This window comes from Tupaia chinensis, unplaced genomic scaffold, assembly GCF_000334495.1.
Source record: "Tupaia chinensis unplaced genomic scaffold, TupChi_1.0 Scaffold000037_17, whole genome shotgun sequence".
Taxonomy (NCBI): Eukaryota; Metazoa; Chordata; class Mammalia; order Scandentia; family Tupaiidae; genus Tupaia; species Tupaia belangeri.
The window spans coordinates 640,437-658,982 of NW_006159475.1; the positions used below are offsets into that span (position 1 = coordinate 640,437).

General features: G+C 37.8%; 1 protein-coding gene across 1 annotated transcript in view; it reads left to right on the forward strand.

Moving 5' to 3' along the window:
* The window catches only part of ITM2B (integral membrane protein 2B), a 32,338-nt gene that overhangs the window by 6,764 nt on the left and 7,028 nt on the right, over window positions 1-18,546 (forward strand). The window contains exon 2 of the mRNA XM_006140425.3: window positions 17,484-17,612. Within this exon, the coding sequence (XP_006140487.1) occupies window positions 17,484-17,612 (129 nt within the window). The remainder of the gene's footprint in view (window positions 1-17,483; window positions 17,613-18,546) is intronic.

The window sequence follows — 18,546 nt, forward strand, 5'->3', positions numbered from 1 at the left end:
CAGGAATGTATAGTGATTGGGAATTTAGGCTATGCAGTTGTACTTCCAAATTTTAATTTGCCTATACCATCTACTGGGATATTTGGATAAGTTTCTTCAACTCTCTGTGCCTCAGTTTCTCTGCTAGCGAACTGGGGAGCATGTTAATCTACAATTAGATTAGCACAATGCCTCAAACAGAAAGCGAATGAATAGGTATTGCCTACTATCATTATTCATTTCCCTCTTCCCAGTCATTCTTGTTTAGGAATACTTCTTGTGTTATTCTCAGAGTTTAGTCCCACATATCAATTACATAACTGTGTTGTTAGTACTTTTTTTCTGGCAAGGTATTCTGGTAAAGATTCATTCCCATACTATAAAACACACTTCAGATTCCATAGCTATATTCTTGTTCTTTTTTTTTTTTTTTTTTGTGGTAAGAAGGTATGTTACTTTCCAGCAACAAGAGAAAGAGACAGAGAAAGCATCCACCAATGAGGTTCTGGCCATGAAACAGACTTTTTCCTCCTTTTCTTTATCCCATGAGGATTTGGGGCACATGTGCAAGTGTACTTCATATGTTTTTCAAACTGCCAGTGCTAGAATTCGAGCCATGTAGGATCTAGCTCTCTAAGCACAGTACTTAACTGCTGAACTTTGGTGCCAGCCTTCCATTTTTATTGTACAGTGTACTTAATTACTTTTTAAAAATTACTGCTAGCAGGTACATGTTCTCTGCATTCAGCAGAGAGAAAGAGAAAGCACCCTAACAGGTTACTCTGCAATCCTCTTCCCTCCATTTCTTTCCCTTCAGGATTCTGGGAATGCACACATGTGCCCAGTGTGTTTCCTAAGTTGCTGGGGCTGGGATTCCAACCTGTGGTGTGGGATCTAACTCCACTATGCTATGGGGCTAGCCCTCCATTTTCATTTAAAAATGTATTTCTCTATTACATAGTAGGTGTTAATAGGATTTTTAAAAATTTTACTTTGGGTTTTCCAAATACAAACAGCCCTGCCCTATCTCAGAGTAACACACTTATTAAAAATTATTCTATCACGAGGCTGGCAGTTGGCGTGGTGGTTGGACTGCTGGACTCCCACATGGCTGACTACAGTTTGAGTCCTGCACCTGGTGGCTTGCTTTCTCACTTTCTCCCTCTCTCTCTTTGATCAAATTAAAAATAATAGTAACAACAAATTAAATAAATGTTTAATAAAAAGTTGTTCTATCAGGCCTTGCCTCTAGAATAGTCAGTAGCATACTAGACTGCAGAGCCGGAAGCTTGGCCCAGTTGACCTGAAATATGCCGGTGTGTGTAGGTGTGATCACTGAGGATCCCAGCAAGCTGGAAGACAGAAGGAAGAATCCATAACATGATCTGGCCCCATCTCTGTCTATTCTTGCATATGCACTCTATCATAACAACAAATTAAAAATTGTAGCATCTTTATGCACAGTGAAATGCACATATCTTGAGTTAGATAATTTAAATGTATACACCTGAATGACAGTCCAGTTGAGATAGAACTTTGCCATCAAGGCCAAAAGTTATCTCATGTCCTTTTATAGTTTGTCCTCCTCTCTCCTAAAAGGCAATCACGTTCACTTCTTAAGTTCTTCTGGTCTTTAATCACCAGGATGACCAGTAGACCATCTTCTGCCTTTGTGCAAATTAGCAAAAGTGCCCTCTCAGGGGTTTTGGTGAGCAGAATATGGACCGCATTGATCCCATGGGCTAAATATCCTTGTGCGGAAAAAAAACCTGCCTAACTACACATGGTAATCTTACCTCTGTATTTCTCTAAATCAGTGGTTTTCAAACTTTTTAGTCTCAGAACTACTTTATACTCAAATTGTTCAGGATCCCAGAGAGCTTTTGCTTGATATAAATTATGTATCTATCTACCCTTATTAGAAATTAAAGCAACGTGTTTATATAAAAAATATTAACATATAACATTGTTATGAATAATAAAATTTCTGAACAACTGAAAAGATTTAAAGAGACTGTTCTACATTTTTGCAATGCTCTTTACTGAGTAGCTTAATAGAAGTTGGCCGGATTCTTATGCCAGCTTCTGCATTCTGTCCATTGTGGTATCACATGTTTGCTTCTGGAAAACTCCACTGTACACTGTTCTGTACACTTTGCTGGCGTTGTTCTACTCTGTTGTGAGAACGTGAAAGTGAAAAAAAAAAGGTATCTTAGTTTCATTATGCAAATAGTTTGACCTGTGGACCCCTAAAGGGAGTTTCCAGACCACATTTGAAGAACTACTCTAAATACTTGCTTATAATGCTGTTTCATGGTTTCTTTTTGTTTTTCTTTTCCTTTGTTTTGTTTTTTACAGTTTTAGATATTATCTATTGGTAATAGCTAAATGAAGATGAGTATTTAGCAGTTTCTGGTAAAATTGATATTCAATGGTTTTATTATAATTTACATAAGTATTATTTACATCTTAGTAATGTACTGTGCTTTTATATATTTCCTTTCTTTTTTTTTTTTTGGAGAGGTTTTCACTATAGGGCGCATGCGCTCGCCAGACAGAAAAAGACAGAAAGGGAGAAATTACCCCCCAGAGGGGATGGTCACGCCACAATCCCTTCTCCTCCATTCTCCTCTTGGGATCTTGGGCACGCACGCACACGCGCCCGGCGTGAGTTTTAAGCCACTAGGTCCAGGACACGAACCGCGGTCGACTACGTGGGAGTCCAGTGACAGCCATTAGCTAACTGCTGGTTCCCTATATTTCCTTTCTTGTAGAAAGACTATTTTTTCCTGGATTTGATAATTGCTTGTTGGGGCAGGAGGGAGGATTGCTTAGTTTTTTTAATGTATTTATTGCTAATTTATCCTCAGACTCTTAACAACAGTCTAATTGTCTCTTCGTATCTTCATACTCACTGGATAACTCATCAAGTTTTGTATTTTTCATGGCAGTTACCCACCATTCTTCAGTGTTCCAAAATAAACTAGTTACTCTCTGGGCCTGTTGCTTTGCAGGTGTTCTAAGAGTCATCGTTACTCTAGAATTGCTTGACCTCCATCCCATCTTAGATCTGCAGTTTTGTGAAAAAATTGTCTGAGATGATTTGTTTTGTTTTGTTTTGTTTTGTTTCGCCAGAGGACCTATGTGCTTTCTAGAAAGAGAGTGAGCAAACACCCTAATAGGAAAAAGGCACGCTGCTCTCCTTTTCCTCCACTTCTCTATTGCATCGGGATCTGAGGTATGGATGCACACATACACAGTGTGTTTTCAAGCCTCCACAGTCAAGACGGAACTGTCGTCAGTCATGTGGGATCCAGCCTCTCATGCATGGTGCTCCACTGCAGCCCTACAGGGCTAGCCATTTTTTTTTCTTTTTTCTTGTTTATGAGCTAGACAGAGTATAAGCATGGGAGGCAGAAGGTGAGCAAGAGAGATATGTACGTTTTAAAGATTTTGCATGTCTGAGAATCTTTATCCTCACACTTAACTGGTAATTTATCTGGACATAAAATTGTAGATTAACAGTAATTTTCTCTGCATTTTGATAGCTCCTCTCCATTGTCCTCTACTCTGATGGCATTCTGATTCCTGGTTCTTTGTGTAAGACCTTTTTTTCTTTTCCCTCTAGAAACCTGAGGTTTTTCTTTATGCATTCATATTTTATTATGTGTGTTTTCCTCTTTCAGATACTATTATTGATGTAATTTGTCTGCTATCATTCATTTCCACTTTCTTTGACTTAAGGCTTATTGGCTTATCCCTTTAACTATTACTTCATTGAGCTTTCAGGAGGAAGTAAACATTTAACTGGAAATCAATACTATAACTTCAGTGCAGCCATCTTGATAGCTTTTTAAAGATTTATTACAATATTTCTTTTTACGTAAAAAATGGACTTAATTATGATTAATAATGGATAATAATGGAAACCATCTGAATTATTATTAGCACTAATTTAAGATCAGACAGGATGGCCTAGAAAGATAAATGAGACATCCTCTAGTCTCCCTCTTCAAAGTTTCAAGACTGTCTCCTTCATAAGTTATTTTAGAAACAACTGAAAAACTTTGTGATTTTTCTTTGTGGCGGCTTTATTACTATGACTAATTTTACTTAGGCTTTGTTTTTATAATTAATAGCTTCTTTTTTCATTTATTTTAACATTTGTATGCTGGTTTACCTGAATTAATTTATTTTACTACTTTTGCTTCATGTATATGTGACTTTAATACCATTTTTTTTTACCATCCTTTGAAATTTGCTGAACTATAGAGAAAAGTCATTAATTTTGTCACATACTGTATTAAAAATAACAGTACTACTCTTGTACTGTTAACACATGTAGTGCTAATTATGACTGTGGCTTAATTTAAGTAAACTTATTACATAATTCCGTAGCAGAATTCTGTAGAAACTTGGGCTATCTAGTTTCTGGTTGAATGTATGAGTATTAGCCAAGTGTGACGTGGTATCACTTCATTTATTACTAGAGTTAATTTGCCTAAGCCCTTGAGTTAGGTGGTTGATCCATGCTTCTCTTTTCTTAGGATGTACATGGCATCAGATAATACTCAGATCTTATTAGCTTTGTGATATTATAAGTAATTTTACTTCTCAGGGCCTCGTTATATTTATCTGTAAAATGACGTATTGGGGGCCAGCAGGTGGCATAGTGGTGAAGACGCTGGAGTTCCACACGACTGACCATGGTCCAAGTCCTGGACCTGGTGGCTTGTTTTCTCACTTTCCAATTCTTGCTTGCTCTCTTTGCCTCTCTCTCTCTTTGTTAAGTGTCCTATAACAAATTCCAAAAATAATAATAAATACAATTAAACAGATCTTTAAAAAAAAAATGGTATAATGGACTGAATGACTTTTCATGGATTTTCCATAGGAGATCTTTTCTTTCTGAGAACTGTGTGGATCACACATTCAGAAGCACCATCTCCAAGGCTAGACACTATACTAGGAATGTAAACATTACCAAGCACGCTGACCTTCAAGAAACACGTAGTGTAGTTAGGAAAAAAACTCATTTAGTTAACCATTAGGTAAACCAAATTTATCACAACTTACTTAAATGTCTATATCTTCCTTTCACAAGAGCCAGATGAGTGGTAGAATAATGGACACAATCAAATGTTACTGTTTTCTGTACATGCATTCAGAGCTAGCAAGAGCTCACAGGGTCGGACTACTTCTCACTTGTTCACTACAGAGCGACAAATGTCTTGATCTCAAGAACTAGAATTATGTTTTCTAGTAGTCTTTTTGTGTAACTTTCAACATTCTAAACGTTTCAGTCTAATTATTTTATACTTCCAGAAGAATACACTCGAAATGTTCCTACCATAACTTCTGCATTTTAAATAGAATTACCCATACTTGAATGTGAATGTACAATAATTGTTGGATGACATTAAAATGCAGTATATACACAAAAGTGAGTCCAGAAGAAGTTTGCTTTTTTTTCTTCTCTAATCTTTGGACTTGATTTTATAATGATTTATATAAGAATAGAACATTCCTATTATACTTAAAATTTTTAGGGACGTTGTCGATTCTTATTGGTAACAATATGAACTTGTGATTCAGCCAGTGGCAGAAGAAAATCTACCTTCACCAATTTATCCTCGATGAAGGCTGTTGTACAGTGAATAACATTTGTACATAACACATATCTGCCTGTCTGTGCGACTCTAAGCTTTCTTTTTGCTGTTCCCTTGCCTCGTAACTCACCAATATGAACTTGAAAATCTGCTAAAGTTCCATGAGCCATCACTGGTACAGTTCTGTTTCACATAGATTGACACAGAGACACTGCATAGAAATGATGGTTGCTTTTAGAAAAAAGGGATTTTAAGGGTATTATTTATATATTAATATTCTACTTTGCACCAGATATTTTGCTTGTCCCTAATGGTGCAGAAATGATTAAGTTACGATCCAGCCCAAAATGCATTTACAGCCTGCCTGTTTTTTTTTTGTTCTGACCCATTTTTTTTTTAACCTAGACCTGTGCTAATTTTATGTAAAGCTAGTAATTTGATTTTATAGATTTTTCACAGTAAATTGTTATGCAGTGGCCTTAAACTCGGCCAAGCCCTTGGTGTGGTACATGCAGGAGGGTGCTGCTGCTTCATGGCTATGACCACAGGGAAGCCTGGGTTTAGTTCTTGGCCAGCTTTACAGGTTGGCAAGGTGATATGCACCTGTAGCCCTAGGCAGCTGGAAAGCACAGGCAGGAAGATAGTAACATGGTAAGACCCTGTCAAAAAATACATTTTTCTCCTCATATTCATGCACATATATACCCTCTCTCTATCATTAAAAAAAAAGATAAAAATTATTTAAATTTCTTTTTATTCCTGTGTTGCTGTTTATGGTGGTGTAGAATTTGTTAACAAAAAAAGTTAATGAGAAATCTATTCTGTAGACATTGTAATTTGAGATTAAGTTCTCCTTTTTAAGACTTCCCTCATTCCAAATACAGAAAAAATAGATAACATTATTAATCATAACATGTTGGTGTAATTCTTAATTTTGACTCTAAATACTAGTCTAACTTGGCTGCATGAAAGTCAATATTGACAAAAGGGTCAGAAGCTCTTGTGAAATGCAGTTGGGTACAAATGTAAAGAACAGCTTTCGGTTCCTATCTTCATAATGCCAATCACTTGGAGAACCACTTCCTTCTTATGTGTCAGACATAACATTTCTCATGTGGACTTTGTCACCACAGTTGAGATAGAAGAAATTTTATTTGAAAGGGCAAATTAGGAAGCAAAAATCAGAAACTGATTTAAGTGAATAAACAAAAATGCAAATGAATGTTTGATATCTTTAAGATTGTTAACTTCTCAGCCAGAGAATTTGTGTTTCACATACAGCGGCTATGTTTGGTAATTGATACTATTAATAATGAATAGATCACTAGATCATGGCTTTTCAGTACTTCCATACTGGAAAAAGAAACCTAATAAAGAATCCTGGTGAATAAGACGTGGACCTATCTCTAAAACTCAGAACTCAGAATCCTTTATAGAAGGAAATAATTGAGTGTTTTGTATATTTAAGTTCTCAGAAGGAAACATACCATATCATCTTAATGAAGATCTGGGTTCAAAACCAAGCAACACTATAGTAAAGCACTTGGTGTGTTTGGTTAGGTAGGGAGAAAAATGATGAGAGAGGAGTTGGAAATGCCAGAACATTTATAGGAAACCCGTTTTTAAAATAATACGAATTACCAGTTTTTTTAAATGTTGGTAGCTATTTAAAATGTTGATTGTCTATTTTTTAAAATACTGTGTAGGTCAAACAGCACATCTGTGGGCAGTTGGCCTGTACCCACCCATTGTTCCCTGTATTACTTCAGCATGTTTCTAAGTAACTGAACCTATTTCCGAAGGTTCAGTAACTTGGGATTTTCTGAGTTGAATAAATTTTATAGGTTCTTTTATATATTTCTTTCCCATTTTTTCTCTCTCTCTTTCTTTCTTTTTTTAAAGGGTTTCTGCTGTAGGGCGTTGGCCTTGGCCACAGAGACAGTGAGTGGGAAAGTGAGAAATCCCCTTCCTGGGGGGGGGGGATGGCCATGCCACAGTTCCTTCTCCTCCATTCTCCTCTTGGGCACAGATGCACACACACAAGGCATGATTTTCAAGCCTTCAAGTCCAGGACTCAAATTGCCATCGGCCATGTGGGAGTCCAGTGTGTTAACTACCATACCATCTGCTGGCCACCGACTCATTTGTTTTTATGCTGTTGGTTCTTTCCCTTCCTTTTTGGTACTATAATTTTTAATCTTAAGAGATACTTTTCTCTTTGCATTCTTGTTCCTACGGTGTTGTTGCATTTGCTATAATATTACAAAATATATCTGATAACTTTGAAAAAAATGTCTCATAATAGCTGCGTTTTTCTAGTAGGGAAGTGTCAGTGATTTGTGAAGTGAAAGTGAAGTAGTTTCGTTAGTTTCAGAAATAACTAAAAATTGTATGAAAAAAACTTACTTTTTTTAAAGTTACAATTGAAGTACATTTACTGAAGCCTCTTATATAACTGATTGAATTGAGATGACCTACTTGTTAACTAATTTGATGTGCGAAAACAAAGTTTATTCTTTGTTTTGTATAAGATATTATTGACTTATTTCACCATATCCTGTGATAGGATTTATTTGAATTAGAATTAGAATGGTGCAAGAGTGAGAATGCTTTTGAATACTTTGCCATGCCTTTCTGTATCTAATATCGAGAGTTGGTTATAGGCCAGCATGTGCTTCAGTGTCTTCATTTGTAAACTGGGCTAAAAACTTGAGGTTTTAGGAAGATTAATGAGATGATAATGGTGCAGCACCTATGGGAGTTCTGTTACCTTATAAGCACAATTTAAGGTGCACCAATTTTATTGCAGTACAAGAGGAGCAGATGTCTTGGTGATTATTTAAAATTAGGCCAGGTAAAGTTATATATCCCAGTAAAGAAGCCTTCGCTTATTAGCGATTTTTAAAAATTTCTTCAATTTTGAAATATTACAAGCATACAAAAAGAGAGGACCTTAATTTTGGTCTTACAGACAATAAACTTTTATATACTTAAATATATCCTTATACATATTGTGTACCTTGCCCTTTTTTGATCTATGTAAAAATTAACAGTGCAAAATGATTATTTTTAGCAGTAATATATAAGTTTACAATACTGATTATTCTCTCTGTGAGCATTTAAGTTCTCATTTTTCAAAATTGTCAATTATTAAATGACCATTATCAGACATATTTTCTTGTGCACATGTATAAAAGTTTATGTAGGGTTATATATCTAGAAATAGAATTTCTGGATCATATAAATGTCATCAAATTGTTCTTCAAAGGCATTGTACCAATTCCTGCCAACTTTGTGATAAATCCAAAGTTCCCTTTATTCTACCCTTTCCCCATACTTAGTTGTGTTAGACCTTTTTTTTTTTTTTTTAAAAAGAGAGGTTTTTACTATAGGAGAGACAGAGACAGAAAGCGAGAAATCCCTCCCCTGCCAGGGGAGATGGCCACAACACAGTACCCTTTCCTCCATTCTCCTCGGGATTTAGGGCATGCACACTCACACCCAATGTGAGATTTAAGCCTCCAGGTCTGGGACTCAAACCGTGGTCTACTACGTGAGAGTCCAGCAGTGTAACCATTTCACCATCTGCTGGTCCCAGACTTTTTATTTTATTGCATAGTGTGTAAGAACTCACTTGATTTCTTCTCCATCCTCCATATTGAAGTATAATTTACTTACTCATTTATATGTATCTCATTGACTTTGTGGAAATTGTATAAATTGTTTATCCGCCGTGACAACCAAGATATGAAATATTTCCATCACCCTAAGTTTCCTCATGCCACTTTTAGTCAGTCTCCCCTTCTTGAACCTCTGGATGTTGTAGCCAGTAAGCTGGTTTTTGTCATTCTTATTTTGCCTTTTCTAGAACTTCATAAAAATGGAATCTTGGTAGTATTTTGTGAACTTTTTTCACTTGGCGTAATTTTTTTTTTTTTTGAGAGATTTTCACTGTAGGGCGCGTGCGCTCGCCAGACAGACAGAGAGAGACATAGAGATAGAAAGCGAGAAATCACCCCCCAGGGGGGATGGTCACGCCGCAATCCCTTCTCCTCCATTCTCCTCTCGGGATCTTGGGCACGCACGCACACGCGCCCAGCGTGAGTTTTAAGCCACCGGGTCCGGGACACGAACCACGGTCGACTACGTGGGAGTCCAGCGACATAGCCATTACACTAACTGCTGGTTCCCCACTTGGCGTAATTTTTAGGTTTAGTCATGCTGATATGTTGTTTTGTTCCTTTTTATTGCTATCTATCTCATGACATGAATATACCTCAATTATACTATTTCTTTATGAATTCATGGATATTTCAATTGTTTTTAGTTTGGGGTTACTATGAACAGTGATGCTATAAATATTCATGTACAAATCTTTGACTCAGTTGATTTCTTTTAAGAATTATTTAATTTAATTATTAGCATTATTATTATTAATTTGCTATAAGGCTTATATGCTTACTAGAGAGAGAGAACTGAGAATGCAACCAGCCTGGTACAGGACTCGAACCATGGTTAGCCATGCAGGAGTCCATCACCTTAATCACCATCCAGCCTGCTGGCCGTCAGTTGATTTTTTTTTTTTTTTTTGGGAGGTTTTTTTTTTTTTTGGAGAGGTTTTTGCTACAGGGCACGTGCGCTCACCAGAAAGACAGAGACAGACAGAAAGCAAGAAATCACCCCCAGGGGCGATGGCTATGCTGCAGTCCCTTCTCCTCCATTCTCCCCTTGGGATCTTGGACACGCACGTACACGCGCTCGGCGTGAATTTCAAGGCACCAGGTCCGGGACTCAGACCGTGGTCAACTACATGGGAGTCCAGCAACATAGCCATTATGCTAACTGCTGGTCCCCAGTTGATTTTTTTTTTAAAGTTTATGTATTTCTTCCATGAGTGTAAGACCTTGAAAGAGAGAGAGAGAGACAACGAGCGAGCGAGCACCTCCAATAGGATCTTCACCGAATAATCCATCCCCAGCCTTAAACCAGCCCTGGATCATAGGCAAGCATTGTGCCTAGCATACTGGAGGAGTTTTCTGGACTTGAACCAAGAACCTTCCCATGTGGGATTGCCTTGCAGAGCATTGGATTTTACCATTGATCAATGTCTGCTTCCCCTTTTCCAGTTGATTTTTTTACTATTGATTTTTTCAGTATCTTGCTGAACTCTAGTTTGGATAACTTGACTTTCTCAGATTTTTCTACATTCTCTATAGACTTTTTACAAATAAATGACAGTTTTGTTTTATTTATTTATTTATTTATTTATTTATTTATTTATTTATTTATTTATTTTTGAGAGCGTTTATATATGTGAGTGAGGAGTAGGGCAGAGGTATTTTTGGCAATTCACCTTTTGATCCTCTGTTCCAGGTTCCTAGTTAGCTAGGATTGCAGGTATATGCTACCCTGCCTGGTCTGTTCAGGTTGACCCCAGAACTGAACTGGGCCTGCCATCTGGCTCCGGCCTCACAGCAAGTGGCACCCTACCACTTGCGTCAATGCAGCTGGACCTTTTTTTTAATGTCTGTTTTTGATTCTTGTTACTTCTGTACTGCTTGGGATCTCTAGCACAATGTTGAATGGAAACAAGGAATGAATTTTAATGGGATCTCTTTATTCCCAACTTGGAAGGATGTGGTATAAATCTAAAGTTTTATCATTAAGTATGAGATTTGCTATAGGTTTCTGCTCATTATCCTTATTAATGTTAAAATGTTAATTTCACCTATTGATGGTTTACAAGAAATGTGTTAAATAAAATAATATTTATTTAATTTTATTTGTTATTATGAATTTTTAATTTGATCAGAGAGAAAGGGGAAGTGAGAAAGCAAGCTGCCAAATTTGGAAATTGAACTGTGGTCAGCCTTGTGTGAGTCAGCACTTTGGCCACTGTGCCACCTGCTGGCCCTGCAAAGAATTTTATTATGCATAGAAGTTGAAATTTTTTTTAATGTATTTTCTATATATTTCAAGACAGGCATGGGGTTTTCTTTCTTAAGTCTTACATATGTAAATTTTTTAAGTCAAGCTTATTCTTTTTAAGTGTTAAAATTTAATCATTTAAAAAACACTTCAAATACACCTCTTAGACTAAAAACCTTACAATCTTGAATGTAGTTTAATCTCTTCTCCATGACTTAGATTGAAATAGGGGAGGTCATTTATCTGTCATGCATTATGTTAATTCTTGTCCATGAACTATACAAGATAGGAGCCACGTCTTAATCACGTTTGAATTTCCCACAGGATCCAGCACAGCACAGTGCAAATAACAGGTCCTTAATGAATATTGAATGGGATACGTAGGGGTACTCTCCTTTGCTTAATAACCACAGTTTGTCAGTTTGCCATGCATTATTTTATTGCTCTCTCCCACCATCATGCTGGCTTCTGCTGTAATTTTTATGAATCAGAAAAAATTAAATAGCTACACATTTTTTCTTTTAATGTCCACATTTTCTTTTTCTTTTTTTGGAGAGGTTTTTGCTATAGACTGTGTGCGCTCGCCAGAAAGAGAAAGGCAGAGAGACAGAAAGCGAGAAATCACCCCCCACCCACCCACCCCCCGAGGGGATGGCCATGCCGCAATCCCTTCTCCTCCATTCTCCTATTGGGATCCTGGGCACACACTAACACGCGCCTGGAGTGAGTTTAAGCCACCAGGTCTGGGACTCAAACTGCAGTTGACTACATGGCAGTCCAGTGACACAGCCGTTATGGTAACTGCTGGTCCCTTAGTGTCAACATTTTCATTCACTCATGAAAAATTTGAGTGCTAACCAAGTACCAAGCTTGGCTTGGAACTACTGGTAATGGAAAATGAATATGAATGGATACCCAGAACAACCTTATAATCTAGCAGAGAGAGATAAGATCTATAGGTAAATTATTCTAATGCAAGGTAGAATATGATCGCTAATAATTTAAAGGAAAAAAAAGAGAAATAGGCTTTGACGGTTTGATATAACTCTTTTATGAAGTATACCACTGTGGTATGTGGATTTAAGGTCCATAATTTGACCACTCAAAGACTCTTCTTTCTTTATTTCCTGTTTCTTTTTTGTTTGTTTTTGAGAGATTTTTGCTATAGGGCATGTGTGCTTGTTGAGAGACAGAGAAAGAGACAGACACACAGCCATAAATCACCCTCTAAGCAGGATGGCTACACCACAATCCCTTCTCCATTCTCCTCTTGGGATCTTGGGCAGGCACACACATGTGCTCAGCATGAGATTTAAGCCACCAGGTCTGGGACTCAAAACTGTGGTCAACTACATCAGAGTCCAGTGACATAACCATTACACCATCTGCTCGTCCCTATTTATTTCCTGTTTGTTAAGTCATTTTTCACGTTGCCAAGGTGCTGAATAAATTGCCTATAGATAAAAGAAAAAAATTATAAATTAAATTCTTTAAGAAACTGAAACTTTTTTCATTGTAATAGTCCTAAAGTGTGATTTTTAAATGAACAAGAGAATTCATACTCCATAGCATGTTATTTAAAGGCCTTTTGTGATCTGTCCCAACGTTTTCCTCATCTGTCATATCCTTCCTACCATATTGGGCCCTCCAGCTGTACTACATGTGATCCTTGGAAGTCTAATGCATCGGTTCCTATTTTCATCCATTCTTAGTCTTACATGAGATTTCCTTTATCTTCTGCCTGGCTAATGGTCCTTTAAAGTTCCATTCAAATATTTTCTCTCCAGGCAGTCTGCCCCAAACTACCCCTCCTTCCCCCACATAGGACCCATATCATTCTTAATGTTCTTTTTGTATACAAGGGGTTTTCAAAAAGTTCACAGAAAATGCACATTATGTTAAAAAGTATGCATGGATTGTTTTTTAGAGGGGTGGTCACCAAAGTAAACTTACACTTTAATTCATTTTCCATGAACTTTTTGAAGTCCCCATGTCTTTATTTTCCAGACTAATTCAACTGCTCTCTTTATCAGCAAGGGCTTTATTCCCAGTGCCTTGTACAGCTCTTGGCACATAGTAGACATTTATAATTTATTCTCAAAATTATTGTTTATTGAACAGTTAAAAACAGCGTATCAAAAGACTTGGAAACTTGTCATTAATATGACAGTTGTGGCTGCTTTTTTTTTTTTTTTTTTACAGGCATCTGCCTGTGCTCTTTGGCTATTCATTTATGTACTCTTAGAAGAGAGAACCTGCCAAACAGGGTGGGTGTGTGCGCACATTTGGCTGTCTCAGCAGCTGATACCAAATGTCAGAAGTGACTGTTTTTCCATCTGTCATTTTTTACCTTCCCCCCTCCCCCCGACCTCCACCCTAAAATTATGTTAGCAACAGTTTCTTATCTCTTTACATATTTATGTCAGACAAGGGCACAAACAAAGCATGTATACTTTATCATTCAAGTTTCATAATACCTGGTGATTCTGTGGAAATCCTGTACCTTCTTTTCACAAGCGGCTCTCTAACATGACTTGATAAATTTTCTAGGCTTATTATTAAATATGACTTCCTTGCATTTTACTCAGTGTCTTAAAGATGCACCACATGCAGTGTGTCAGTAAGGACTACAGTAAATTGAAGTGCTTGCATTTATTTGATCTGATCAAATAGTTATTTGCTGTTCAGTGTTAAATTCTGTTTAAAACCTCAACCTGAGAGCACACCCTCTAGCCTTACGTTGTTCTTTGGTGTTTCAACATCTGGGATTGAGCTTTTCCCAACAGTATCAAATTAAAATTCCTCATTTTAGAATTGAAAACATGTAACCTTAGCATTCATTACTAACTGAATTATTGCTTCAACCATATCCTTTTTTCTTAGTCTAACAGATTCACTCCGTTTTTGTATGTCACTCATACTTTCCCTTTCTAACTTTTTTTATCCTATGACAAAGACTTAGGTTGAGTCCGTTTTCTCCCTTAAGCTACTCCATATTCAGTTTTCCAAGGAGAAGCTAGAATCATGTACCTAAGAAGTGGACATGCATGCTGTGAACTAGAACACCTTTTATTATGACGATTTCAAGTCAGCTGGAGCAATTTATCTTACTGCCTGTACTTTTTTTTTTTTTTTTTGAGAGGTTTTTGCTATAGGGCACATGCGCTCACCAGAAAGAGAGAGACAGAGACAGAAAGCTAGAAATCACCCCCCAAGAGGGATGGCCATACCATACTCCCTTCTCCTCCATTCTCCCCTTGGGATCCTGGGCACACACGCAAATCGCCTGGCATGAGTTTAAGCCACCGGGTCCAGGACTTGAACCACATGGGAGTCCAGCAGCATAGCCATTACACTAACTGCTGGTCCCCTTACTGCCTGTACTTCTGAAAGTCACTAGTTATGTAACACCAGAAATTAGTCACCTTATTTTTATTAGCTCTTTGCACCTAAACCCAGGACAGATCAGATGTTAACCACAGTAACTCGGGTGAGAGTAGAGGGACTGAATTAGACGGGCACAGGCAGTATAGAAACACTAATGTCAAGTGATGATCTAATGCTAAATTATTTCTTTAAGTGGATCAGAGTCAAAATTTCGTAACAATTGTATGCTAACTTTTTTACTTTATGTATGTTTTATTATTTTATCATCTTTTAGTATTGCTTTCTTTTTTTTTTTTTTTTTTTGAGAGATTTTCACTGTAGGGCGCGTGCGCTCGCCAGACAGACAGAGAGAGACATAGAGACAGAAAGCGAGAAATCACCCCCCAGGGGGGATGGTCACGCCGCAATCCCTTCTCCTCCATTCTCCTCTCGGGATCTTGGGCACGCACGCACACGCGCCCGGCGTGAGTTTTAAGCCACCGGGTCCGGGACGTGAACCGCGGTTGACTACGTGGGAGTCCAGCGACATAGCCATTACGCTAACTGCTGGTTCCCAGTATTGCTTTCTTTAAAACAAAGAACTCTTACGAAACTGGGATTTAGGGTGGCATAGTGGAATTATAGGATTATTTCAAAGTAAGTAACTTTGTCTTATTTTGAAGATTCTAATTGTTTAAAGAATGTTAGTTTTCTTTCTTTTCTTTTTTTTTTTTTTTGAGAGATTTTTGCTATAAGGGCATGTGTGTTCACTGAAGAGACAGAGAGAGAGAGAGAGACAGAAAGCGAGAAAATCACCCTGTCCCCCAGGGGGGGTGGCCACACTGCAATCTCTTCTCTTCCATTCTCCTCTGCAGCATGAGTTTCAAGCCACTGGGTCTGGACTCAAATTGCGGTTGACCACGTGTGAATCCAGAACCTAAACCACTGTCCACCCACTGGTCCCAAGAATGTTAGTTTTATGTTATTTATTCTGTTCCCTATTTTCCTGTTACTTTGTCTCATGGATTGTTAGGCACACCTTTATACCTGGTATGAAATATAAACAATCTACAGCAGGGTACCATAATTTTATCTAATACAGAGATACCTTGAATCTGTAGTATACAAAGCTCAGCATGATGATAATATGTGACAAAGTTGTGCTGTAACCTTTTCTGTGAATCTGTAGTATACAAAGCTCAGCATGATGGTAATATGTGCAAAAGTTGTGTTGTAACCTTTTCTGTTTTTTTTGCTATAGGACATGTGTGCTTGCTGGAGGGAAACAGAGAAAGTGAGAAATCACCCTCTGAGGGAGTTGTCACACCAAAGTCCCTTCTCCATTCTCCTCTTGGGATTTTGGGCATGAAGGCATGTGCCTGGCACATTTTTCAAGCTGCTGGGCCCAGGACTCAAACCACTCAGTTGACTGTGTGGGTCTGTTTCTTTAACTACAGTACCACTGGCTGACCCGCCTTTTCTGGATTTTTTTTTTTTTTTTTGAGAGAGAGAGATTAGTGAGCTTATACTCCCTAGAGACACAGAGAGACAGACAGAAAGTGAAAAACCACTCCCCAGGGGGAATGGCCACACTGCAATCCCTTCTCCTCTTGGGATCTTGGGCACACATGTACACGCGCTCGATGTGAGTTTTAAGATACCAGGTCTGGAACTTAAACCGCAGCCCACTACATCGGAGTCCAGTGATGTAACCATTACTCCGTTGGTCCCCTCTTTCCTGAATTTTTATGTGTTGAAAGATGTCAAAAGTTGTGCATGTGAAATAGACATTTTGGAGCGTATCATTGCTTTAGATAGGTGAGCTGTTGAGAGTTAAAAATAGTAAGAACTCCCTTTAGGGACTTGTGTCATAACCAAAGAGGTTTTGTGATGATTCCTGATGCCACCACTTAATTGTTTCTCACTGATTTTTTTTTTTTTTAATTTAAGTTTTTGCCTTAGGGCACATGTGCTTGCCAGAGCAACAGTAAGAGCGAAAGTGAGAAACCCCCCCTGGGGGGATGGCCACACCTCAGTCTCTTCTCTTGTATCCTCCTGTCAGGAGTTTGGGCATACAGGCATATGTGCCCAGTGTGATTTTCAAGCTTTCATGTTTGGGACTCAGACTGTAGTCGACCACATAGAAGTTCAGTGCCTTAACCACCACACCATCTGCTGGCCCCTCATTGATTTTAATCAAAGATCTAGCTCCTTTGATCTTTATGTCTTCATTTATTAAAACAATAATCCTGGACTGGCTCCATGGTTTGGTGGCTAAGACAGCCAGATTCCCACATGCAGACCACATGGTTCCAGTCCCAGATCCATTGGCTTGAGAAACACACCAAGCGTGTGTCTACTTGTGTGCCCAAATTTTGGAAAGAAGGGAGAGATGGAGGAGAAGGGATTACAGTGTGACCATTCCCCATGGAGGGTGCTTTCTCCTCTCCTCTTTATCTGTCTCTCTGTCTCTTTCTGGTGAGTGCACACACCCTCTAGCAAAAAAAATAATAACAGTAATAGTGATCCTTAAAATCTTTTCAACACTGAGTCTTCTGTGATTTTGCCTGGAGATGTGATATTATCTTTTTTGTATTTTAGGACCCAGATGATGTGGTACCAGTTGGCCAAAGAAGAGCCTGGTGTTGGTGCATGTGCTTTGGACTTGCATTTATGCTTGCAGGTGTCATTCTAGGAGGAGCATATCTGTACAAATATTTTGCTCTTCAAGTAAGCAGAAAACTTCTTGTTTTTGGCCTTTTTTTTGGTCTTTCCTTTATGTGTATTAGAAAATTGTCCCTAACTTGCTCTAAGCCTATATTTTTGGTCTGTGTCTTCTAGCCGAAGTGATGGTCCTATTTTAAAGCTGCATTTAAAAATCTGATCATATTTTGCTGAACCCATTAGACACAGTCACTGAAAGCAAAATAATGTTTTGAAATGTTGCTGACTAAAAGGGTTTAGATTATTGAGTTGACTATCCTTGTTTTCCTACCGTAATTAGTAGCTAAGAAGTATAGTATTGCCAGCTGCCAGTTGAATAGATACCTCAACCACAAATTCATCATGTTGGTAGACCGTCACTTAACAGCCAGTTTGGGCTCCCCTTCAGTGGTCTTTTGCACTTTGGCCTAGTGTACACTGATGCTACATCTTTATCTTTCTAAGTGCTTGGTGTCTCTATAGAATTAGGCAACTTTAGCAGTGATGTAGAAGAAACTTAGGATGAAAGTTGTTTATAACTTAGAGTGTTTAATAGTAATCCTGGCGATTTATAACATAGAATTTTATAAGTTTTGTTTTTTTCTCCTAAGTAGTCTTAGGAGAAAATCTGTCCATTTACCTTGACAGGAAAATTACTTGTGCAGCTTTTGACTACTTAAAGTATTTTAACATTTCAAGATTTGAAGAAACAGTTGACAACTAGATTAAATAACTAATCTTGAGACATTCCACCAGAGGAGGTATAAACTTCATGCTCACTTTCTATATTAGTTGAGATGATGGCATATTGATAGACATTACAGAGACAGTAGTCATTTTGTCTAATATGGGTTTTTTTGCAAAAAATAACTCTCTTTCTCTCGCTCTCTCTCCATATATATATATATATATATATATGATATAATATAGTGATATAATTGTCCTTTAAAAATACACTGAA